The sequence below is a fragment of the Suncus etruscus genome, chromosome 5 (assembly GCF_024139225.1).
Source record: "Suncus etruscus isolate mSunEtr1 chromosome 5, mSunEtr1.pri.cur, whole genome shotgun sequence".
NCBI lineage: Eukaryota > Metazoa > Chordata > Mammalia > Eulipotyphla > Soricidae > Suncus > Suncus etruscus.
Window position 1 is genome coordinate 116,489,821 of NC_064852.1, and position 27,366 is coordinate 116,517,186.

The 27,366-nt window shown below is 39.8% G+C and overlaps 1 protein-coding gene across 1 annotated transcript in view; it reads right to left on the reverse strand.

Annotated features, from left to right (window-relative positions):
• BMPR2 (bone morphogenetic protein receptor type 2) overlaps positions 1–27,366 on the reverse strand; it is a 162,731-nt gene that overhangs the window by 79,507 nt on the left and 55,858 nt on the right. The window contains exons 2-3 of the mRNA XM_049773176.1: positions 1,515–1,685; positions 392–562 (exon numbers count right to left, since the gene is read on the reverse strand). Coding sequence (XP_049629133.1) covers positions 392–562; positions 1,515–1,685 — 342 coding nt within the window. The remainder of the gene's footprint in view (positions 1–391; positions 563–1,514; positions 1,686–27,366) is intronic.

Consider the following 27,366-nt stretch of genomic DNA (forward strand, 5'->3'; position numbering starts at 1 on the left):
TGATTATAGACATTATAAAAGATTATTTTTTTCTATCTCACTTTTTATTTTTTATTAAATGGGCTCTGCTTCATTTTTTTTATACAATTAGTGCAAAGATATATTCTTTTTTTTAAAGATTCAAATAGGCTAGAGAGTTATCACAGGGTTTAGTGCTTGCACACACCTGACACCAGTTCAATCTCTAGGCCATATGGCCCCCCCTAAGCACCGTTGGAGGCACTGAGCACCAACAAAAAGGAAAAAAAGAGGAAAAGATTCAAATCATACAAAATTACAGAAATATTAGGGTGTCTCCCATATAAACAGGTAACTCTGTATTATCCCCTTCTGTACAGACACCTTCTGAACATTGTAGGAATTACAAAGGAAACTTATTTGAATTACTCACTGAGTGGTGTTGTATCTGGAGGTGGAAAATTCTCAGTAAAGTTGACATTACATAAGTCTGTGCTACAGCAACAAAAACGGTATGTCCCATTCTGAATTGAGGGAGGGGTGGTAGTTACTACACATTCTTCATAGTGACACTCTTGGGGATCTCCAATATGAGACCAACAGCCTACAAGTGGATATTAATGGATGTAAGTTAGGAGACCTTAGAGTAAACAACACAACAGTATTCGATAAGAATAAAGTATAAGTAAAGTGATACATGCATACAGTGTAATATTGTATCGAAGTTAAAAATGTTTCCAAAGAATATGTAAAAACAAGGGGAAATGTGTACCATATAATTAAAAGTAGGAAAAATGGTGAATTAATTTGTTTATATAAATCCTTATTTTGAAAAAAGTACATAAATATGGAGATACATAAATACCTCAAGGAAATGAACATAGTGTTTTCTAGTTTTTAAGGCTATGTAATTATAGCCTTTCTTAATTTTCTGTATTTTTGCAAACTTTATACAATAAGGTATATTATTGCTCTAATAACAAATGTATCATTAAAATATATAACCCATTATTCTTTATAAAGATGAGACTATGGAAAAATGTGTACATAAATATAGACTTTTAAATTTACTCTTTTGTTGGAGAGTTTTTTTTTTTTTTTTTTTTTTAGAAGTTGCCCCAGTAATGCTGAGGGTCCACTCACCAAGATGTAGGGTAGGTGGTCTAGGGCTTTGAGCTGAGCCCTGAGACCACATGTGGCAGTGCTGGGGAAAGGAGGTAGCCCTGAGTAAAGATCAAACTCAGAATCTTGCTTATTTTAGGCACATGTTCTACTACTTTAAGGTGACTCCCACAATGCTGGGAAAGCCAGGAACCTATCTGTATGCACGTCCTTTTTAGAAATAGTTAATTGTGGGCCTGGAGAGGTAGCACAGCGGTGTAATCCCGGTGTCCCATATGGTCCCCCATGCCTGCCAGGAGCTATTTCTGAGCAGACAGCCAGGAGTAACCCCTGAACACTGCCGGGTGTGGCCCAAAAACCAAAAGAAAAAAAAAAAGGAAATACTTAATTGTTTGAAACACAAGATTATTTCAATTTAGAAAAGTATTACTTGCCTTGTTTTACGAGATTTATGTCCCCTTTTGATTTCTCCCAAAGGCCATAGCACGTGCTACCTTTTGAGCATAATACCGTTCCATTTTCATGAGAAATTCGACTCTCACCAATACCAAGGTCTTGCTGATATGGGTCTTTAAATGCGCACAGCCGTTCTTGATTTTGAGAAGCTAAAATAAAGAAAATAATAGAAGAATTAGAAATTAATAAAAAATCTCTGTAATACATTTTTTTTTGCAAAATTTTAGTTTTATTGAAAGGTACCATAGACAGAGGCAGGGGCTAGGCTCAGAAGACTCAACATGCCAGGACTTCTGGGTGTCTTCGACTGGTATGTTGGGGGCTCTGGGCAGGATAGCTAGCCATAGGCCCCCTGGGCTGACCACTTAGTCCAGGGGACTGAGATCCCCCCACACCAGACGGGTCTTCTGGGCCACGCCTGGTTAATCGAGCCCTGGGGGGAGAGGGGGAGAGAAATTCCTCTCTATGCATCCACAAACTACAGAGGCAGGGCTGCACCCGGAAGACTCCACATGCCACTTCTTCTGTTTCTCTTCAGCTGGTATGTTGGGGGCTCTGGGCAGGACAGCTAGCCATAGGCCCCCTGGGCTGACCACTTAGTCCAGGGGACTGAGATCCCCACCACCCCAGACTGGACCTCATTGAGGAGTTCTCTTCTTACTGTTATTCATTTTCAAAAGCACCCACGCGACATATATTCTTTTTAACAACACCCAAAAATATTCTTATTTCTCGACTGTGTTTAGGGAAAAACAAATGGAATTCCCTAGATTTGGAGGATAATATTCAAATAGGTCTCTAAAATCAGTGTATATGTAGATGTAACTTCCTATACAGTGGTCCTCTGTGACTACCAAGCCTAATCCATAAGCAATTCATCTATACAATGTATATAGCCCCTCTGATATATTTCCCCTCCTGCACACAGAGCCCTTTCTATTCCCTCATCTCCCAATCCCGATTCGTTATCTTCCCCTTAATTAACCCTCTTTACCCTCAGTTCTTTAATTTGTTAGGCACCAAGACCGACCTCCTGCCCCAACATATTCTGCCGTTTCGCTCACCCCTACAAAGCTCATTATTACTCCTTAACTCTCCCACCCCTAACCATCAGTACCTCACATTTACCCTTTTAAACTTCAGTACTATACAGTTCTAATCACAGACCAAAGTCGTGCATTTGATTTACCAACCCCCAACTATTTCAAAAGACATAAAATGGACACATATGTCTTTTGAATATTTTATGTGTATTTTCTTTAACAGCTATAACTCTTTCTATATATTCTTTTACCGTTACAACTCTACCCACTGTCTATCTTGTCTTCTCTTTGTGAGCTGTTCAATAAGGAATTTTGGTGGAAGAGTCCCTCAGTTTAATGCTTATGATTGAACCATGTCATGGGGATTGTTGGACTTGTTCTTATGGCCCCCATATGCACTGATAACACCACGTGGCATTGTTCCTGGTTTCATAGGCACGTTAAAATGGGAAAATACTATACATACAAATAAGTTCTTATCTAATAGAGATTGGAACACACAAATCTTGTAGTGCAATGGGACCTTACACCCTGAATATTGATATAATGACCTGGCACAGGCCTCAGAAGAATGGGCATCCTCCATTCACCCCTGAACCAGGGAAGCTATCTACGAAACATCCAAGGTTTTTTATAACAACACCTCGAAGCAATCCTCTACCAGGGAAGACACTATCACAGCTCTGACATCGACCTGCTCAAAAGAGACTTCCCTTAACACTCAGAAGACTTGACAACAACAATGACCTGCTTACAGGACAGGGTTCTCTGCATTGCCCTTTAATTGTGAGGTGAAACAAGAGGATACTCTGCACTATCCTGACTGCAATATAGGATATACAGATTCCAGGATCTTTAATACATAAACATGATACCAACAACAGAGACTGTGAAAAATAAAAGTGTATTGGCACTACAGACAATGACCTGGATTGGACAAACTAGTTTGCCTGGAGCCTAGAGTTGGTCTTTTGCCAGGAAACTTCAGGGGTAGGGTCTCCTTGTATTTAAGCCAAGGCTTTTCCTTTCCATGTTTCTCATATTGTGTGGGCCTATGCAAACAATAATTGCCACTCTAACACCATTTTTACTGTGCTCCTTTGACTCTAATCCTTAAGAAAAACAACCCACTTAAACTTTTGAGGTTAACTTAAACTAATATGCATGTGCATGGAAATGTAAAAATGTACTTTGCCTTCAATGTTTAAGGAGTTACATAGTTTTATGCCTTTAGATTGCTTTGTGTGCTGCTAAGAAATATTATATACTACAATCTGGGGACTTGAGGGACAAAGTAATTGTACACGGGTTCTGTTTTATTTTTCTTAATGTTCTTTGGCTGAAAGTTCAAAGTTAATATATCAGCAATGGGACTACTGAGAATTCTGTTTATGGGTGATTGTCCTTCCACTGTAACTTTACCTTGTCCTCTTTCTTTGCATCTTTGTTCTCATAATTAAAAATAAAAAATTTAAAAAATGCTAATAACAAAAAAGAAAGGTACCATAAATTTCCCTACAAAATTACTGACTAAATAAATAAGACTTGAACAAATCTAAAATTTTATATTTTCAATAAGTTTTTTCTTTTCATTATTTATAACCTCCAAGCAATAAGAAAAAAATTTTTCCAAAAGCAATTCCCTTTACATAGACTATTCTCACCATTTTTTCATTAACTGCAGTGTTCAAATAAGTATATTGTAAATCATCAAAACTTCCAAACAAGAAAGTTTAACAAATCAAGAGGGCTTAGTCATTTCTGGAAAATACTACAGTATTCTTATTATATTTATAACCTGTTATAGAAAAAATATACATCAGGGGCCATAGTTAAGTAGGATATGGAATAAATACAACTGGGTAGAAGTGTCCTTTCTTTATAAATGTTCTACAGTTAAGCTGTGCTAATGGATGCAGAACTCTACAAATTTTCAAATAAAATACTGTTCTCTTAAAATAAGTAAACTTCAAGATGTATTCATCCTATCTTAATAAATTTGTTCTTAAAAGTCTTTAATCAGGTCCGGAGAGATAGTACAGCGGTGTTTGCCTTGCAAGCAGCTGATCCAGGACCTAAGGTGGTTGGTTCGAATCCCGGTGTCCCATATGGTCCCCCGTGCCTGCCAGGAGCTATTTCTGAGCAGACAGCCAGGAGTAACCCCTGAGCACCGCCGGGTGTGGCCCAAAAACCAAAAAAAAAAAAAAGTCTTTAATCATTAAAAATCTCTAATAGCCACAAGAAATGCTCAAAAACCATATAGTATACTAAAGAGAACTTTATGTCCACACATGAAATCAATTTATCTAATTTTAATTGAATTTTCTGTATAATTTATTAAATATTTATCAACATTGCCAAGAATAGCAAAGAAGTTAAGTAGAACAACAACTAATCATTTTTATTTAATAATTTGTTTTTGGACTGTACTCAGGGCTTATTCTTGGCTTTCTGCTTACTTCTGGCTGTGTTTGCAGGGACCATAGGCTCTGCTGGATTGAACCAGGGCTGATTACTTGCAAGGCAACTGCCTCAACCACTGTTCTATCTCCATTCAATCGCCCCCCACACCTAGGAGGCCACACCTAGTGATGCCACACCTAGGACCTAGGCCACTCCTGGTTCTGCACTCAGGATTTGCTCAACAGTGCTCATGGGAAGCCTTGGTTCAAACCTGGGTTGGTTGCATACAAGCACCCTACCTGATATACTGTCTCTCAAGTCCTACTGCTTAATCTGTAATGTCTAATTTTTGAGGGGGGGTCACACCTGGTAGAACTCAGGTTACTCCTGAGCAACTTTCTGAGCTCAGAAATCACTCCTGGCAGGTTCGGGGGACCATATGGGATGTCAGGAATCAAACTGGGGTCCATCCTACTGCTTCCGTAAACTTTTCGTCTTTTAAAGTAGACTTTCCTAATGTCTTTTGTTAATATATTCTTCATGAGCTTCTGGCTTATTTTCTCATTTTGAATGTGTATCATTATTTTATATGATTTAGTTCAGGAGCTGCTTATTTCTGGAAATGACTTATAAGAATAATGTTTCAGAATCTACTAGAGATTAAACTCCCAGAAAGAATTATGTCAACAACCGTGAACACAAATGTATTTAGACACAAGGACCTGTCATATTACAATGGAAAGCATCTCCAAAGACTTGGGATAGGCAAACAGGATATTATCGAATGGAAAATCCAATCCTAGAGTACTTTATTCTTCACTTCTATGTGAAAAGGTCAAAAACAAACAATAATTACTAAAAATAAATGAATAAATAAATAAATAAAAGACTTGACTTAAACTATTTTAAACTTAAAGCTGAAATTGGTGCTATAGCAGAGTGGGTAGAGCGTTTGTCTTGCACGCAACATTATGGTCTGATCCCCAGCAACATTATGGTCTCCTGAGCCTGCCAGGAGTAAACCGAGTGCAGAACCAGGAATAAAGTCTTGAACACTACCAGATATGGCCCCCAAACAAACAAACAAACAAATATATATATATATGTGTATATATATATATAAATTTAATTTAATTTAGGTTTGGGAACCATACCTGAGTGTCAAGGGAACATGCAATAATAGGGGCCAAACTACAGTGGTATTCTACCACTGAGATTTGTCTGGTCCTATATATTTTTTAATAGGATGCACAGATGCTTAGGACCTGGGGGCCACTCCCAATAGAGCTTGTGAGCTTTGTTTATAATCAACATTGAAACCATTTTGTTTTTTTTTTTTTTTTTTAGTGGAGGTTGGGCCATATTAGTCTGTGCTCAGGGCTTACTCCTGACTCTACACTCCGGATTAAGGAATGTAGTGCTGGAATTGAACCTGGATTGACACCCTATCTGCTGTAGTTACCACCACTCTAGCCTCAAAATGAGACTATTCTGATCAACATAACCACATAAAACCAGAAATAGCCTCATCCAAATGCTGAGAAGCATTTTTACAAAAGACAGTTGATTATACTTTAAAGCCAGTTAGCTCCTGACCAGAGTGATAAATACAAAGTATAGAGTGTTTGTTTACTTTGCAAGCAGCCAACCAGGGTTTGATCCCTGGCAACCCATGTGTCCCCCAAGCCTGCCAGGAATGATCCCTAAGTCCAGAACTAGAACTAAGTGCTAAATATATCCAGATGGGAGCCACCCCTGTCCCCAACAAAATCTGTCAGGTTCCTCAAGCTCCAAGAATTCAATTCAAATTCTTCAGTTAGCCTATCAGGCCCTTGGCATCACATGTTTCCCATAGAATCAAAAGAAATGACTCAAAAGCAAAAGGAGGGGAAAAAAATATTTTGACTGACAATATAAAAACAATGAATAATATCTGGGCCCGGAGAGATAGCACAGCGGCGTTTGCCTTGCAAGCAGCCGATCCAGGACCAAAGGTGATTGGTTTGAATCCCGGTGTTCCATATGGACCACCCCCACCCCCCATCCCACCCCCGCCACCCCCGTGCCTGCCAGGAGCTACTTCTGAGCAGATAGCCAGAAGTAAACCCTGAGCACCGCCGGGTGTGGCCCAACAAACAAACAAACAAACAAACAAAAAACAATGAATATCTAACAGTAATTTCCCAATCCAATATCTTAATTTCTCAATTTGTTGAGTACAGCCTACACTTTTCCTGTCTTGGGAATGCAGCATGGGGACTGGAGCGATAACACAGAGAGTAAGGTGTTACTTTGCATACGGCTGACCTGTGTCCAATCCCCAGCATCCCATGTAGTTCCCAAGCCTGCCAGGAGTGATTTCTAAGTGCAGAGCCAGTAGTAACCCGAGTGCCACCAGATGTGGCCCAAAAAAGTAATGTAGAGAGAGGTATAAAAAATGATTTTTATTGGGGCCGGCGAGGTGGCATTAGAGTTAAGGTGTCTGCCTCACAAGCGCTAGCCAAGGAAGGACCATGGTTCGATCCCCCGGCGTCCCATATGGTCCCCCCAAGCCAAGGGCAATTTCTGAGTGCTTAGCCAGGAGTAACCCCTGAGCATCAAACGGGTATGGCCCAAAAAAACAAAAAAAAGATTTTTATCATTTAACAATCTTTTCGTTTATTTGGACACTGTCCTCAAACTTTTTAAACAGGGGGCCAGTTCACTGTCCCTCAGACCATTGGAGGGTCTGACTATAGTAAAAACAAAACTTAGGAACGAATTTTTATGCACACTGCATATATCTTATTTTGCAATGAAGAAACAAAACAGATACAAATACAGTATGTGCCCGCGGGCCATAGTTTGAGGACCACTGATTTGGACTATCTGTTAAGCTCACAAATATAAAATAAATAAAAATAAAGAGGAAAGTTTGAAAGAATAGAGCATAGGCCAAATTCTAACAGAAGCCCTTCATAGAAAAAAAAAAACAAGTTATTTTTTTTAAATCTATTTTATAGATGAAGCAAAAATTCATCTTCAAAAAAAAACATAATTACATAGATTTGGAACTGTTTTATAAAATTAAAGCTCATAGTGGAGCTGGAGAGACTACATTAGGTAGAAATGGTGCTTGCCTTGAATGCGGTTGACCCAGGTTCAATTCCTGGCACCCCACATGACCCTCTGAGCAACAAGTGGGCACTGCTGGGTGTGCTTACCAAAAAAGCTGAAAAGAATTCAAGCATTTGGGGGGGGGGGGTGCAGAAGAGTGGTTTATTTAGAGCTCAGGGTTTATTTAGATGCAAGGTTAAGCACCATACCCCCTGTACTACTACCTCTCCAGCTACTATTCACTTATAAAAATAAAACTTAAGTTATGAAGGGCCCAGAGAGATAGCACAGCAGCGTTTGCCTTGCAAGCAAGCCGATCCAGGACCAAAGGTGGTTGGTTCGAATCCTGGTGTCCCATATGAAATCCCGGTGTCCCATATGGTCCCCGGTGCCTGCCAGGAGCTATTTCTGAGCAGACAGCCAGGAGTAACCCCTGAGCAACGCTGGATGTGGCCCAAAAACCAAAAAAAAAAAAAAAAAGTTATGTTTTGCCAGGGCCAGAGAGATAGCATGAAGGTAAGGCGTTTGCCTTGCATGCAGAAGGACAATGGTTCAAGTCCCAGCATCCCATATGGTCCCTGAGCCTGCCAGGAGCGATTTCTGAGCGTAGAACCAGGAGTAACCCCTGAGCGGTGCTGGGTATGACCCAAAAAAACAAACAAACAGACAGACAAAAAAGTTATGTTTTGCCATTCTGAATTAAAGTCTTATTCTACAAGATTTTTTTTGCAGGAAAGGAAGAAGGTATGGAAGAATTTAACAAAAAGGTTTGCTTATGTTTCTAAAGATCTCAGTTTTTCAGTAATAGTAAAAAATAAGCCAAGCAGATTCCAAGTTAGAAGCAATCCCAGCCTTGTCTCAATCAAAACTAAAATAGTACAAAAACCTTCCCTTTGATTCAAACAATCTTAAAAGGTCTCCAAATACTGCCTATGTTAATATCACATCCACTCTATTTAATAGAATCTTATACAAGTAAAAATATTTTATATCTGCACTGTTCTATAGTAGCCAAATATAGCTATCCACTATTTGAATATTATGCAATTAAAATAAGGTTAATGCAAATGAGGAACTATTTTTCTTATACCGTATATACTTAAGTATAAGCTGAGTTTTTCCGGCACAAAATTTGTGCCGAAAACCCAAACTGAGATTATACTTGGTTGTATAGGTTATTTGATTTTGGAGAGGTAGGTGGGTGAACTGAACTGTATGCCACTGAACTATTTGACCCACAATATTCTGCACTTTGTATGAGACCGACAGCAGTGATGGTGAAATCTGTGAACTCAGTGATGCTGACAATGTCTATGCTGATACCCTCACATCAGATAAAGCTGAAGCTCTGTTTGGACATACAGATGCTGAGGAGGAATCCAGTTTTGAAGGATTTTAACCTTTGTGATTTAGTTTGATTACCTGTTAAGCTGCGGTTTATCTGCACTTTATTTAAAGTTATTGTTGTTAGTTTACAGTTTTTCTTTAGCAATAAATATTAAAAAACATTCTATTATTCTATTAAAAACATTATATTAAAAAATATAAAAAACATACTGATTCATCAATTATTGTAATTGTTTGAATATATATTTTTATTTTTAAAATTTACCAGTGGCTACTGCATTTGCCACCGCAGCTTATACTCGAGTCACTAAGTTTTCCCAGTTTTTAGGGTAAAATTAGGGGGTCGACTTATACTTGAATATATGGTAACTTAACAGCTAGTAGGGCTAAGGGGTTCTGTGCTTAAGGAATCACTCTGGCAGGGTTCAGGGGACCTATGAGATGTCAGAGATCAAACCCAGGGCAGCTATGTACAAAGAAAGCACTTTGCCAGCTGTATTATCTCTCCAATTCCTATAATAAAAATTTTAGAAGAAAAAATTAAAACAAGATAAATAATAAGAGATGTCTAAGTCACAGCCTCTTGGGTCTAATCTATAATTCTTTTCTGACCTGTGACTGCTGCAAGTGGCTTTTCAGACTCCACAAGACCATGAAGCTGTGCTCAGGATTTTATCACTCACACACCCCCGACTATCTCAAAAGATTTAAAGGGGATATGTATTTAATTGTTATTGTGTATTTCCTTATGTAGATGCAGCTTTCCCCACCCTTTTTTGGGATTTGTTTAGTAAATAAGTTTCTATTGGGGTTCGAGTTTATGTTAGAAACAAGTTATAGGGATTGCTTAGCTTGTTATATTTACCCCCATATGCACCAATCATATCCTGTAGCATTGTTTCTTTATGCATAGGCAAATTAAAATGGGGAAATTTTACATATAAAAAGTTCTTACCTAATAGATAATATTTTATCTAATATTAGATAGTATTTTATCTAACATTTAGTTTTTTATTGCAAGGGACCTTTCACCCCAAACATTTGTCACAGTAACTTGACTTAGGCATCAGTCGGTTGGACGTTGGCTATTCACCCCCAAACTTTGGATCTCGTCTTTGGAACCTGCATGGTTTTCTGCACCAGCACCAGGAATAGAACTTCTACTGGGGGACAGACCTAATGATGCAGGTTGCTCCAGGTTGGTTCATATGACACCCTGACGGCCTGGAAACAACAATTTACTTTCAGGGTGAATTTCCCTGTCTTGCCACCTAACAGTGAGATGAAACCAGAAAAAAACTTTGTGATACCCTGATTTCAACATAGGATCTGTGCAAAAACCAAGATCTCTAATTACAGAACCCTAACTATAACAACTGTGACTGAGGAGAACTTTTTCTGGGACCATAAAGAAAGACTTCGGGGTTAGACAACTTAGTATGCCTGGAGCCTGTAGTTGGTCTTCTGGCAGGATGCTTAATGAGTAGGGACACCCTACTTTTAGACCAAAGGTTTTTTTTTTTCTTTCTATTTTCCCCAACTTTTGTTGCACCTATGCAAAAAGCTGCCACCCCTTCCTTTAAGAATCTTTGAGAAATTGCTCCTGCCTTTTTCACAGAATTACTCTGTTTTACTTCATATTTCTGCATCTATAAAATTAAGAAGGAAGAAAAATAAGGATGGGGCCAGGGGCAAGTTGTCTCAGGTTCATTTATGGAAATAAAAAAGGACAAAATTAAATATCCAAACCAAGGTCAACAACAATAGAATCAAGAGACCCAAACTATAACAATCTAAACTTAAGATGGGTCTGTTATACTGGCAGTCCAGGGGACAAAGGGTGGTGGTATAGGATGTACTCCGGGAACATTGGTGCAGGGAGGCAACAGAGTGGTGGTATTGGCCCTGATTCACTGTACGTCTGAAATTCAACTATGAAGGACTTTGTAAATCACAAAGGTTTTGATCAAATAAAAGAAGAAAAGAAGAAAGGGAGGGAGAGGAGGGAGGGTGAGAGAGAAAGAAGGAAGAAAGGAAGAAAGGAAGGAAGGAGGGAAGGAGGGAGGGAGGGAGGAAGAAAGGGAGGGAGGGAGGAAGAAACGGAGGGAGGGAAGGAGGGAGGGAGGGAGGGAGGGAGGGAGGGAGGGAGGGAGGGAGGGAGGGAGGGAGGGAGGGAGGGAGGGAAGGAAGGAAGGAAGGAAGGAAGGAAGGAAGGAAGGAAGGAAGGAAGGAAGGAAGGAAGGAAGGAAGGAAGGAAGGAAGGAAGGAAGGAAGGAAGGAAGGAAGGAAGGAAGGAAGATTTTAAAAGTAGGTTCTATGAATAAATACAAAATTTCCCTTGAGTTTCATAGGCAGAATTTTTTCTTTAAGAACACCAGTATCTGGGGCTGGAGAGATAGCATGGAGCTAAGGCGTTTGCCTTGCATGCAGAAGGACAGTGGTTTGAATCCTGGCATTCCATATGGTCAGGAGTAACCCCTGAGCGCCGCCAAGAGTGACCCAAAAACAAAATAAATAAATAAATAAATAAACAAATAAACAATAAAAAGAGCACCAGTATCAGGGCCAGAGAGATAGCACAGTGGTAAGGAGTTTGCTTTGCATTCAGTTGACCCGGGACTAATTCGGGTTCGATTCTTGGCATCCCATATGGTTCCCGAGCCTGCCAGGAGTAATTTTTGAGCATAGAGCTAGGAGTAACCCGTGAGCACCGCCAAGTGTGGCCCAAAAACAAAAAACAACAACGAAAAGAACACCAGGGGCCAGAGCGGTGGTGCAAGCGGTAAGGCATCTGCCCTGGCCGCGCTAGCCTAGGACGGGCAGCAGTTGGATCCCCCAGTGTCCCATATGATCCCCTAAGCCAGGAGCGATTTCTGAGCGCATAGCCAGGAGTAGCCCCTGAGTGTTACCGGGTGTGGCCTAAAGAGACAAACAAAATTAAATAATAGGAGGCCAGAGAGATAGCGCAGTAGTAGAGCATTTGCCTTAGACGCTGAAGGACAGTCATTCGAATCCAGGCATCCCATATACTATATGGGATATATATCCCCCAGTCTGCCAGGAGCAATTTCTGAGCATGGAGCCAGGAATAACCCCTGAGCACTGCTGGGTGTGACCCAAAAAACAAAACAAAAATATTTAAATAATAAATAAATAAATGAAGTGTTTTAATAAAATAAAAAAAGAACACCAGTATCTATGGAGCAGGAGAGTTTTCTCTCTAGCCTTTCCCACTCAAGAGATAAGACATTTATCTTACATGCAGTTGACTAGGGTTCGATCCCCAGCAACCTATATGGAACTGGAGTGCTGCTAGCAATGATTTCTAAATGTAGAGCCAGGAGTAAACATTGCTAGGTATGGCCCCAAAACAAAAACAAACAGAAAGAACACCAGTGTCTACCCAAACCAGTGTTTTCCCAGTACAGCAATGCCTGCCCTGCCTTGGGTGGGTTAGAACAAGGAAGACCAGGATGAGGACACTAGAATACAGGAGGGGAATGTGCTAGCATTGAGGGCAAATGTGGAGATCACTTTCTATTTGCTCCTTTAAAGAAAGAAGACTTCCAAGGGGATGTTGAGCTTTATTTTTTTCTGAAAAGGGGCAGTAGGCCAGCTATTTGAGAGCCTCTGATCTAAACAATTCAAATCATATGTCATATTTTTCAGTAGCTGTATTATATTTATCTGTACTAGAGAAGTCTAAATGCCTTTATCTTTACCCTGGAACAAAGTTCAGGGACTAATTCTGAGTATGTGTGTGTATTTGGCTTCTGTTTATCTAAGTGTCAAAATGAACTATCTAAAGTAAACAACACAAGAATCATACAGTTATGGGGCAAATAATTGAAACAACAGCATCCCTTCCCCAGAAAAAAATTTTTCAAGGCTCACATACACACACATTTGGGATTTCAGGGTTTAACTACAACTCTAACATGCAATATACAAAGAGGTAAGAGTTTCAACCTAACAGAAATGTTCCTTAAAATATGGCTATTAAAAATTCTTTTAGTGGCTGGAATGATAGTATCATGCACAAGGATCTGATTCTCTCCTTTCCCTGGAGGTCATATGGCCACCTAAGCCCCATCAGGAGGGATCCCTGAGCACAGAGCCAGTAGTGAGATGTGAACCACCGTCAGGTGTGGCTTACAAACAAAAACAATCAAAAAAAAAAGTTTTAACTGATTTCCAAATTCAATAATAATAAATCAAGTTGGCAGTTTCCTTACTTTACTATCCCTTCAAAAATATAATAAATATGGGGCCGGAGAGATAGCACAGCAGCATTAGAGCAGTAGAGCATTTTGCCTTGCACACCATCAACTCAGGCCTGACAGTGATTTGAATCCCAGCATCCCATATGCACAAACCGCTCCCCCATGCCTGCCAGGAGCAATTTCTGAGTGCAGACCAGGAGTAACCCCTGAGCACCAATGCGTGTGACCCCAATATATATATATATATATACATATACACACATATATACATATATATATATTATATATATATATAAAAAACTCTTCAAGTTATCCAGATTATAGGAGTTTAAAATTGTTATTCAGGGCTAGGAATAGTTAGCAATAGAGCGCAAGCATCCTTTGTACAAGCCCAGAGTTTTAGCCCTTAAATTCGTTAACAACAGAGAAAGCAACCACACAATGTCAGTAAAACAGCAGTATAGGATGAGAACTATAATCTTCCTAAGTTTCTCTCTAGAAAGTTCCTAAACATGATACTATGTTTGACGTTCCTAAGACCACACAAGAATTGACAAATTACTGGGAGAACTCACAGAACTCACTCAGCACACTGTCAAATTCACAGCTATAATTTTTATTACAGCAAAATATTAACCTAAATCAGCAAAGAAAAAAAGTAATATGAGCATACGCCCAGAAGAACCAAGTTCAAACTTCCCAAATTTTCTCCCCAAAGAATCACATAAAGATGTATTAACTCCAGTGATAGCACAGTGGTAGGGCATTTGTGTTGCCTGAGGATGACCTGGGATGCCCGAGTTCAATCCCAGGCATCTCATATGGTCCCGAGCCTGCCAATAGCAATTTCTGAGTTCAGAGCCAGGAATAACCCCTGAGAAATGCCGGGTAGCCCACAAACAAACAAACAAACAAACAAACAAACAAAACAAAACAAAATATGTATTAACTCCAGCACCAAATTAAGGAAACATATTTGAAATCAAGTAGTTTGATTAAAAAAGTAGCCCTTTTTATGCATTTTAATTATCATGACTGAAAAAAGATAACTCAAAAACTTAAACATATATAAGAATTGTAGGCTTGGAGATGCCATTTGGGGGGAAAAGTACATATCCTGCCTCCTGATGTAGAAGACCTAGGTTTCTCTTCTCTCCCTCTCTCTCCCTCTCCCCCCCCCCTCAGTGTTAAGTTTTAATAGTTCAATTTATCTCTATCTCCCTCTCAATGTTAAGTTTTAGGTAGTTCAATTTTTCTTTCCAAGTTATAATCAGAAGAGTAAATTTAAGAATATTCTAAAATATTCTTATCTACATAATTTGCCAATTTCCCTAAAGGACAATCGGCTTACTATAAAAATTTTAAGTTCAGGTTTAATTAAATAGGATTCTCTCCTGGGACCAGAGACATAGCATGGAGGTAAGGTGTTTGCCTTTTATGCAGAAGGTCGATGGTTTGAATCCTGGCATCCCATATGGTCCCCTGAGCCTACCAGGAGCGATTTCTGAGTGTAGAGCCAGGAGTGTGAGCCAAAAACAAACAAACAAAAATTATCAGGCCAGAGAGATAGCACAGCGGTAGGGAATTTGCCTTGCAAGTGGCCGACCCAGGACTAAAGGTGGTTCGAATCCTGGTATCCCATATGGTCCCCCCAGCCGGCCAGGAGTGGTTTCTGAGCACTGTTGGGTGTGACCCAAAAAAACAAACAAAAAATTATCAATGTTTTGATTCTGGAGACCAGCTCTTGCCAGGTATGGGGTTTGGGGAGTCCCCATACCGGAGCCCTTCTCCCTAGCTTGGGGAGTGCTGGGAGGCTTGGCAGGCCCCCAGCCGTCCCCTTTTTTCTCCCTTGGACTTTAGGCCTTCCCTGGGTGCCGGTCTAGGTGGACTCTATAGGGGTCAACAGGCTTTCCCCCTGCCTCTCCCTACACTAATGGGAATGTGCTTTGGGAGGAGGGCGGGCTGTTCTGGCACTGGTTTATGTTGGGACAGTCACTGGAAATTTTTTTCTCCTTGTTTTCCTATTGATAGTATTATATGCATATATTTTATATATCCATAACATCCATCTTGTATTGTGACCTTGATACTGCCCTACAAATCTCATTTCTAATATTTTACTGCCTCAGTCCCAACCCTTATTTCCCCCCATCTTCCCATGTAGGTGCAGCTAATGACATGAAGCTCACCACATAGAGTGATAAGTACAGTTAGAGAAATAACTACACTGAAAACTATCATAACAATGTGAATGAATGAGGGAAAAAGAAAGCCTGTCTCGAGTACAGATGTGGGTGGGGTGGGGGAGTAGGTAGATATGGGAAATTGGTGGTGGGAATCCTGCACTGGTGAAGGGGGGTGTTCTTTACATGACTGTGATCATACAACTACAATTATATTTGTAATCAAGGTGTTTAAATAAGATAATTTATTAAAATAAATACATAAAATAAAATTTAAAAAATAAAAAAATAAATTTAATTTAAATGAGAAAAAAAGAATCAATGTTATTATACAGATAAAACCTTAAAAATACGTTTACCAGGGGCCGGGCGGTGGCGCTGGAGGTAAGGTGCCTGCCTTGCCTGCGCTAGCCTAGGACGGACTGCGGTTCGATCCCCCGGTGTCCCATAAGGTCCCCCAAGAAGCCAGGAGCAACTTCTGAGCGCATAGCCAGGAGTAACCCCTGAGCGTCACAGGGTGTGGCCCAAAAACCAAAAAAAAAAAAAAAAAATACGTTTACCAAAACAGTTTACATATTCTATATAATTCATTTATATAAAATGTAAAATTTACAGACTCAATTTTGTCAACACATTAAGCCATTAGTAGTTGCAAGATATGAGAACGAGGGGCCGGAGAGATAGCATGGAGGTAAGGCATTTGCCTTGCATGCAGAAGGCTGGTGATTCGAATCCAGCATCCCATATGGTCCCCGAAGCCTGCCAGGAGCGATTCCTGAGCGTAGAGCCAGGAGTAACCCCTGAGCACTGCCAGGTGTGACCCAAAAAGACAAAAACAAAAAAGATATGAAAACGAATGAGGAATTAAAGCAAAAGACATAGGACTTGTAGCAAGGTAGATAAAAATATACTAAGACAGATTGTGATATGACCGTAGTGACACTTGAGCTCCTCTATAAATATGCTAAGTACTGTGAAATTCTATACTTCAAATGGATTAGTTATGTAGTATCAGATGTATCTATCTCATAAAGCTAAAATTTTCATAAGCACTATATATGAATTAAACCTACTTTTAAAAAAGGTATGATTTTAAATAAATGTTTATGTGGAATAATGGGAAATAACAAAAACTAAGACAACAAATAAATTGAAATTTCTGAAAGATAAAGTTAAGATTTTTGAGGGAAAACATGTTTCTTTACTAAAAGTAAAATCCTTCTAGAGCTGAAGTAATAGTACAGATTAAATTCTGTACTAAATATGCAGCTCATTTTTGCCCTGCATCCGGCTGATCCCGGTTCAAATTTCTAGCACCACATATGGTCCCCTGAGCACTGTCACTTGTTACTCCTGAGCACAAGCCAGAAAAAGTCCCTGAGGACTGTTAGATATGCTCCAAAAACAAACGAACAAGAAAAAAATCATCTATTTGGATACTACAGCAAAGCACAGGAAGAAGAAAAAGCAAGCTGAGTTAAGCTCAGTTCGGACTGCAAGACAAAAAAAAACTGTGCAAAGGCAGTTAAGAATTCTATGATCAGGATCTGGAGAGATAAGATAGCACAGCGGTAGGGCGTCTGTCTTGCATGCTGACAACCTGTGGCAGACACGGTTCCAATACCCAGCATCCCATAGGCTCCCCCAAGCCTGCCAGGAGAGATTTCTGAGCACAGAACCAGGAGTAACCACAGAACCAGGAGTAACCCCTGAATGCTGCTGAATATGCCCCCCTCCAAAAAAAAAAAAAAAGCCAATAACTTGCCAAAAATGTTATAATGAAGTAAATAATAAAGGGATAAGAACAGCTCAGTAGTCATGCATGCCCAGGGAACTGAGTCTACTCTTCAGGACTGCATGGCCTGAGGATCATGGTATGACCTTGGAGACTCCAGAAAGAACATGGTTGCTCAGGTGGCCTTTGAGCACTGAACCAGTCAGTCTAGTGGGCTGAAAATTTGTGAGAGTGACGCTGGATTCCTGAGCAGTGCTTGGGAGGGCCCCAAAATGAAATGAAATGAAATGAAATTCTTAATTAAAATTAAACAGTAACATTTCTAAAGAAAGCTTTACTTAAAAATATTTTTTGGGGCCGGGCGGTGGCGCTGGAGATAAGGTGCCTGCCTTGCCTGCGCTAGCCTAGGACGGACCGCGGTTCGATCCCCCGGCGTCCCATATGGTCCCCCAAGCCAGGAGTGACCTCTGAGCGCATAGCCAGGAGTAATCCCTGAGCGTCACCGGGTGTGGCCCAAAAACCAAAAAAAAAAAAAAAAAGTAAAAATATTTTTTGAAAAATTTTATTATTTTATTCAATGTGGTTTACATAGTCCCTCATAACACATTTGTTTCTGCCACTCCATGTTCCAACATCAATCTCACCACCTGTTTAAATTCCCTCCACCATCACTCCAGATTCCCAGGCAACCTCAAACTGCCCTCTTCGCAAGTACAGTATAATTTATTTTATATTGCTTGAGTGGTAATGGAATTATGGGGGGAAACTAGAGCAAAAGAATATTTGTGAAATTTTTATACCTTACATGGGGTCATTAAGTCACTGTCATGGTTTACTAAAATTTGCTGCTGATTGATCATTCTGTTATTGGTTTGGTTTGATAATCTGAGATGGCTTTCTATACTACTTTAACATCTAACTTTTGACATTTAACCCTGTGTGTTCCTACAGGGGTGTCAGTATTGAAAATTCTGGAGGTGTTGTGCAGCCGCATAGAACATTCAAGGAAATTCCAGGTTCTGTGGCTGTGTGGGGCATGGCTGTGAGGCAAGGGTGTGGCTTCCATGGCTTCTGGAAGAACAAAAAGGGTAGGGATGGGGGGCTGTCCACACTCCAACAAGGTCCTGAACATCTCAGTATAAATATCAGGATATCTGGAGATTTGGTTGTTTAGGCCTCTCTACAGAGATCAGTAGTAAACCTGTGAGGTTGGGCCTCTGGCCTGGTGGCAATTGAGGGTAGTGGGTCCAACAGTTGAGGCTTCCGCTAGGTGGGAACTTGGCCTACCCCTCCTCCAGAAAGTCTCCCAGTTTCCCAGCTGCAAGGCTGGTGTAGCCATAATTTTTCATGGCTTGGTTTACATTTCTTTTGTGAATAAATTGAGGCTATGGTGCTGGCCTCTGTGCAGGCATGGAGGTGGCTGTGGGGTGTGGCTCTATTAAATATTTTAAAGACTGGGGCCAGAGAGATAGCATGGAGGTAAGGCATTAGCCTTTCATGCAGAAGGTCATTGGTTCGAATCCTGACATCCCATATGGTCCCCTGAGCCTGCCAGGAGCGATTTCTGAGCATGGAGTCAGGAGTAACCCCTGAGCACTGCCGGGTGAGACTTAAAAACCAAAAAAAAAAAAAAAATTTTTTTAAGAGACTGGGGATTTTTTTTCTTTCAGGAGTTTGCTAATTCAAGATAGGTCATGAGGCCGGAGCAATAGCACAGTGACAGAGTATTTGCCTTGCATGCAACCAACCCTGGAGAGACCCCAGTTGGATTCTGGAGCCTGCTAGTAGTGACTTCTGAGCAGCTGGGTGTGGTCCAAAAGCCAAAAATGAAAAACCAAAAAGCAAAAACAAACAAACAAAAAAGAAAGATCAGATACTTTTGCAACTCACAAGTTCAGAATGCAACTAAGATCTGTTAATCAATGGGGCCAGAGAAACAGCATGGAAGTAGGGCATTTGCCTTGTATGCAGAAGGATGGTGGTACAAATCCCAGCATCCCATATGGTCCCCCGAGGCTGCCAGGAGCAATTTCTGAGCATAGAGCCAGGAGTAACCCCTGAGTGCTGCCGGGTGTGACCCAAACCACCCCCCCAAATCTGTTAAACAAGATAAACTGATTATTTAAAAAAAATTTTTTTTTTGATTTTTGGGTCACACCCAGCTGCGCTCAGGGTTACTCGTGGTCTACACTCAGAAATTGCTCCTGGCAGGTTCAGGGGACCATATGGGTTGCAAGGATTCAAACCACTGTCCTTCTGCATGCAAGGCAAATGCCCAACCTCCATGCTATCTCTCCGGCCCCTATATAAAAATTTAAACTTACCACTATTACCAATGATGATCCATTTTATTAATTTATAGTAGTATTAGAACTGTTTTCTTTGATCATAACTTATTTTTACATACACATATGTGAAACAAAAACCTTTTTGAAGCAAGACTTTTGTTTTTTCTGTGATTTGGGGGGTAGGAGACACCCGGAAGTGTTCAGGATGTGGGAGAGGTACTGGATATTTCTAAGACTGATATTTCTTTCAAATAATATGTACATATTTGCTCTGTATGATCATAACTATTAACTCCAAGTAGTTCAACTGTGAATGAATATACCTGAGAACAAATGCAGCCACCAGAAAATGAAAAACACAAGTATATTTATAAATTTCCCCTTGTATTATTATACTATTCCTCCTTTATTTGCAACCTATTATTCTTATACTATAAGGTTAAAAGACCATGATCTTGAAAGCCAGATTGTACATATTTAAATCTTGGCCCAAAAATTACTGGTTGTATGACCTTACATTTGTCATTGTATGTTTCTAAGAGCAAACATTAATCCAAATATTGGAATATGACATCACTCATGTCTACCTGGACCTTTGTTCTCTCATCTTCCCTTTTCTTGACACCATCTTTCAATCAGAAATCTTCATGTCTCCTATTCATCATTATTTCACTTCCACCAGGAACTGCCTTGACCATCTAATTGCCAAATTCCAAGGGAAAAAAAATGTATTTTCAATATACTATGGAGACTAGAGACAGTACAGGAGGAAAAAAAAAATTCAGGCATAGACTTACACCCCATCTGGCAAAACAAAACAATATTCCTGAATATCCAATGCATTTTCAGAGGCAGTTCATTTAGACAGCAAAGAATAAATAACAATGATTTCAACTTCAGATGATTATTACAACAGGGTCAGATTTAATTTCAAAGCTCAAAGGATATTGATGAGGTAAGAATCACTTTATCATTTTACTTTAGGAGAAACATCTGCCATTGCCTCTGAAGGGCTTTTAATTAAAGTGAAAATGTGCAAAGCAAATGCCATTGTTATATAATAAAATGGCTTCTCTACTGGAATCTGATGGTGCCCAAGATTCTGTTTTTTAGTACCTAGTAGTATCCCATTGTGCATATATACTACATATTTTTCACTGTCAGCTGAAAGGCATTTAAATTGTTTCCAGGTTTTGACTACTACAAACAAGGCTAAATGGGAGTGCAAATCTCTTTCAATTAATTTTTATGTTTTAAATAAAGTAAGTTAAGAAGTTAAAATTTCTACTGTTAATTTTTTGAGACATCTTCAAACGGCCTCTACCAATTAACATTCACACCAATAATGAATGTTAGAACCTAGGGTTGAAGAGATAGTCCAGCTGGTACGATGCTTGCCTCTTGAATATTGCCAACTGGGGTTCCATCCTTAGCACCCCATATGGTCTCCCAATCCCTGCCAAGAGTGATCACTGAACAGTCAGAAATAAGTCCTGAGCACCACTGGGTATAGCCCAAAAACAAAAACAACAAATAAACAAAAGATAAAGGATTGGAATGTTAGGTGATTATGCTAAGTGAAAAACAATTACCAAGTAATTTCACTTATATATGGAATATAAGTAACTAAAGTGAGCAAAATGGTAAAACATGCAAAAACTAACTCCTAGACTTGCTGAAAACTATGGTAGTTCCTAAAGGAGAAGGTAGGTGAGGTGAGGACAGAGAAGGGCAGACAGGTCTCATTGATGATAGGTGAGACAGTTTGATACAAATAGAGATGTTAAGCTAAAGCCATAAAATTCTGTAATTTTTTCAGCTAATAAAAATAAATTTTTATAGAGGCCAGAGAGATAGCATGGAGGTAAGGCGGAAGGTCATTGGTTCAAATCCCAGCATCCTATATGGTCCCCCGAGCATGCCAGGAGTGATTTCTGAGCATGGAGCAAGGAGTAACCCCTGAGCGCTGCCGGGTGTGACCCAAAAACCAAAATAAATAAATAAGTAAATAAATAAATAAAATTTTTTTTTTTTGGGTCACACCTGGCAGTGCTCAGGGGTTATTTCTGGCTCCAGGCTCAGAAATTGCCCCTGGCAGGCACAGGGGACCATATGGGGTGCCGGGATTTGAACCGATGACCTCCTGCATGAAAGGCAAACACCTTACCTCCATGCTATCTCTCCGGCCCCAATAAATAAAATTTTATAGTACTATAATAGAAAGGTCATCTGACTCACATGAGACCGACCGGGGTTCAATCTGGCACTTTATATGGTTCCTTGAGCCTACCAGCAATGTTCCCTGAAGGCAGAGCCAGAAGGAAATCCTGAGCACAGTGAGTATGGACAAAGAACAAATGTAAAAAAAAAATTTTTAGGGGCTGGAACGATAGCACAGAAGTAGGGCGTTTGCCTTGCACACGGCTGACCCAGGACGGACCTCAGTTGGATCCTCAGCATCCCCCAATCCAGGTGCAACTTCTGAGTGCATAGCCAGGAGTAATCCCTGAGCATCACTAGGTGTGAGGAAAGAACTTATCTTGTGACTTTAAACTATTACAGTACTTCAAGCTATTTTACATATGACCTTATTTAATAGCAAAAACCCCGCTGTTACATTTAAGTCTTAAATAGTTATATTTAAGTCTTCTGCGTGCAGCCAAACCAGATTCATTCCCCAGGACTGTATATTTTCCTGAGCACCTATGTGTATGCTCCTAAATAAACTAACTCATGGGGTTAGGGATTGGTTTAATAAAATCAATAAAATGCTCGTTCTGAGCTTTAAGAAGTTCTTCTCTCAAGGTTCCAAGTAGAGTACAAAGATGCTCTTTTGGAAAAAAAAAATAAAAACATACTTAGCAAATCTACAATACCCCATCCCTCTAGGGAAATGCAAGAAATAGTTTAAATGTCCAAATCATAGAAATATAACAGGCTAAATTATGACAGATAAATAGGATTCACAAGGCAGACCAGGAGAGAAGGAAATTCCAAGCAAAGGGAAGAAAATTCCAAAAGCCAAAGATTGGAAAGAACATATTAAGCTCCAGAAATCATAAACAGTTGAGTGTTACTGGAATGCAGAAGGGGGAAGGGAGAGTAGTAGGAAATGATGCTGAAAATGTAAGCAGGAACCAGATGATGGATGTGCCATGATAAGGAGTTTAGGCTTCGTTTTGTGAGCAACAAGGAACAACTGAGGAATTTTAAGTAGGGGAATAAAATGAGCAGATTTGTATTTTAGAAATGTACTCTGGCTAACTATAAGAAAGTCTGCCTGAAAAAGAGAAGAGAGGAATTGTATCAGTTAGAAAACAATTACAATAATTCAGAAAAAGAAATGATAAAAAGAAAAAAATTAAGTCAAATAAGAAGTGATGGATTAGAGAAATAATTATGGGACCAAGTCAATCCAGAAAGGCCTTGAAAGTCACAAGAAAACATAGTCTGGAAATGCAAAGGGTAAGCAACTTGCCTTGCATGCAAGCAGTTCAATGCTCGAGCAGCTCTGGTAATGTGGTCTCCTATTCAAATTATTGGATTCTTATTCCACCCTGCATACCAAATATCACACTATCCCCACTCCTGCTTTCCCAACATGATGTTAAAGTAGGGGTGGTGAACAAGTTTGACACAAAGAGCCAAAATTTTAAACTGTGAGAATCAGAGAGCCACGCCACGCAGTGACCTGCCAAAACAGACAAACACTCACACAAAAGCATATAATTTTAACAATAATATATTAAACACATATCACATTTTGCCATTTTGAGTGACGGTAAAAATCCTATTCGCCACCCCTGTATTAAAGGATCTGTTTGGTTTTTTTTTTTGGGGGGGGGGTACAGCAGCATTTATTTGTGGATAAATTATTAGTGTCACTCAGCACCTCCAGGTTTTTAAAATGTCTCTCCTCTAAGAAACTCAAGTTTAAAACTTCAGATTTTGGGGGCCGGTGAGATAGCATGGAGGTAAAATGTTTGCCTTGCATGCAGAAGGACGGTGGTTCGAATCCCAGCATCCCATATGGTCCTTTGAGCCTGCCGGGAGCGATTTCTAAGTGTAGAGCCAGGAGTAACCCCTGAGCACTGCCAGGTGTGACCCAAACTCCAAAAAAAAAATTTTTTTCATCCCTAATCAATATACAACATGCTTGATATGTGTCACTGTTTAAAGATGGCTTATTTATATGTAATATTAACTCATTATAATTGAACTCATGACTAACAGAAATATAATGTCCCTCCTTGATGCAAGCAAGGGTTAAAACTAGGCCCTCACATATGCAAGGAGAGGCTGAGTTCAGAAAAGTCTTATTGCATTTGTAACAGAGAGAATCACTGTGTGAGTATTTGTGGCCATTTAAACATCTAAATCAGGGGTCTCAAACTCACAGCCCACGGGCCGTTTGCAGCCCTCTGTACAAGATTTTGTGGCCCTGCCCTAGAGAAATCTTTTTTTGTCTTGTTTTGTTTTAGTTGTTTGGGTCACACACCCCCAATGTTCAAGGCTTACTACTTACTTTGCACTCAAGGATCACCCCGACTTTGCCTCCTGCGGCCCCCCCGGTAAATTGAGTTTGAGACCCCTGATCTAAATCATCAACAAATGCATAAAAAAAAAAAAAAAAAAAGAAGGGACCGGAGAGATAGCACAGCGGTGTTTGCCTTGCAAGCAGCCAATCCAGGACCTAAGGTGGTTGATTCGAATCCCGGCATCCCATATGGTCCCCCGTGCCTGCCAGGAGCTATTTCTGAGCAGATAGCCAGGAGTAACCCCTGAGCACCGCTGGGTGTGACCCAAAAACCAAAAAAATAAAATAATAATAATAAAAAGAAAACAAAGAAAATCAGGAACACATGACACTAAGTAGCCCACGAAAAGGACACTTGTTTACACTATGAGAAGTGAGAGAAGCAAGCAGAGCCTTGCCTTGTTCGACCTCACTTGGGAATGTTCATAACAAATGACTCAATTCTTTTCTCAGCTCTGCATATGTTCAGAACAATGCCATATGATTTGAGGACAACAAACAAATTTTAGTGAATTTGCAAATTTGGAATACAAGTAAGTAATGATCAACTATCTACATATGCATTATCACACCAAAAAGCAGCCTATGACACAGGTACAAAAAAATGTTTTGCTACTTAAATGACATAATCTTAGAAATAGCAATGAAATGTTAACTACTGAAGGAAGATATCAAGACCACCAATTACTTTTAAAAATGGAAAATAAGTTTGCATAAATATTAAATATTCTAAAATAGCAATGTGAACAATTTTATAACGAGTTTTCCTGGAAGAATTATCTCCTACTCCAAATTTACAAATCTAAAAATGCTTATATGAAAGTTTGTCAGCATTTTAAGCACCAAATATGTTATATCTTAAAAGTATGACAGCTTACTTTAATAAATAATGATCGATTGGACTACTATCCCTACTATAGTAAAAAAAAAAACTTTATATAACCACTAGTAAATTATAAAATAAATGTAAACAATACTTTGAATATTAAACTGCTACTAAAATTCAAAATGATTCTGTTATCTCAGCAAAGTTTTCTTATATGACTTTGATTAAAATAATAAGTCAAGGGCCCGGAGAGATAGTACAGCGGCGTTTGCCTTGCAAGCAGCCAATCCAGGACCAAAGGTGGTTGGTTCGAATCCCGGTGTCCCATATGGTCCCCCGTGCCTGCCAGGAGCTATTTCTGAGCAGACAGCCAGGAGTAACCTCTGAGCACTGCCGGGTGTGGCCCAAAAAAAAAAAAACCAAAAAAAAATAATAATAATAATAATAAGTCAAGATATATATTCAGCAAAAAAGAAAGGAAAGTCACTTAATTGGGTATAATGTCAACAGGAGAGCAGCAGTCATTTCCAAATGACCTCAGTAAGTAATGGTGAAGTCCAAACTATACTAAGGTTCATTTCCACAAGTGCTCCTGTAAAATGTGAGCCTCCTTTATAGAATATGAAGGAAGCGATCACTTGCTTACCCTGACAGGGACTCTGAGGAGTCCGAGATGTAGTGTTGCCATTGAGACTTTTTGCTTTGTACACATTAGGTCCCGGATTCAATCTCCAGCACCACAAAAACAAAACAAATATTTGACTCTTTAACGTCAGAGACACGGTATTAAAAAGGTACCATGGGGAGATTTAAATACATAAAATTCTAAATCAGCTATATGTAAGTATGAATAGTAATATATAAATTATGTCATAGCTATTTTAATACTCTAATCATTGGAGCTTATCTGCTAGCAAGGTATTGCAGTTGGAACCATAAACCAAGATTTCAAACGGAACTGAAAGTAAATAAGGATAAAAACAGAAAATGTGAGGCCACTGGAGAGAATAGGGGTGTAAAGTGAATGGCTTGCATTTCACTGATATAATTGAATCGATTCAATTCTTGGCCTTGTATAAGTTCCCCAAGCACTGCAGGGGACATACCTAAGCAAAGAAGAAAGAATAAGTCTGAGCACCACAGGGTGTGAGCCCAAAATGGGAAAACACATGAGATATGTAAAATGATAACAGAATAATTCCTGCATCATTAGAAATTTTATAATCAGAAGTAAGCCAGAAGGGTAAATATAGAATGATATCTCTAATATGTGGTATTAAGAATAAATCCATGAAGGAATGCAATGGTCTAAATGGGAGTTGTCAACACCCTTGATCCCAGAATATAGCAAGAGAAGGAAAGAAACTGAGTGGAGAAGGAAAAACACGAATATGAAAGGATGGCAGCCAGGGAGCAAGTGGTCTCAGGCCTATTTGGTGAAGTTAAAAAAAAAAAGGAACAGAACTAAATATACAAGCCAAAGTCAACAACATGGGAAGCAAAAGACTCAAACTCTACCAATGTAAATTAGAAATGAGCCATTAGGAGCCAGAGCAAATAGCACAGTGGCTAGGCATTTGCCTTGCATGCGGCCAACACAGGACGGGCCCTGGTTTGAATCCCAGCATCCCATATGGTTCCCTGAGTCTGCCAGGGGCAACCTCAGAGTGCAGAGTACCTCAGAGGGAGGAGAGAGAGGGAAGGAGGGAGAGAGAGAGGGGGAGGGAGGAGGGAGTGATGGAAGGGAGGAAGAGAGGGAAGGAGGGAGGAGAGAGGGAGAAAGGAAGGAATGAGGGAGGGAGGGTAGGAGGGAGGGGGAAAGGAAGGAAGGAAGGAGGGAAGGAGGGAGGGAGGGGGGAGGGAAGGAAGGAGGGAGGGAGGGGGGAAGGAGGGAGGGAGGGAGGGCCTAGTTTTAACCCTTGCTTGCATCAAGGAGGGACATTATATTTCTGTTAGTCATGTGCTCTCTCTCCGGGCCCACTCATCCTATTTTATTCCTAACAGCTTATATGACTTTCCATCTTACTGTGCAGAATCTCTATCAAATGATCTGAACTTTACCTCACAATCTCAAACCATTCTATCTAAATAACCTAGTCACTAGTTTAATTTATCTCAAAGGACTAAGCCATCCAATTTTTCTTCTCAA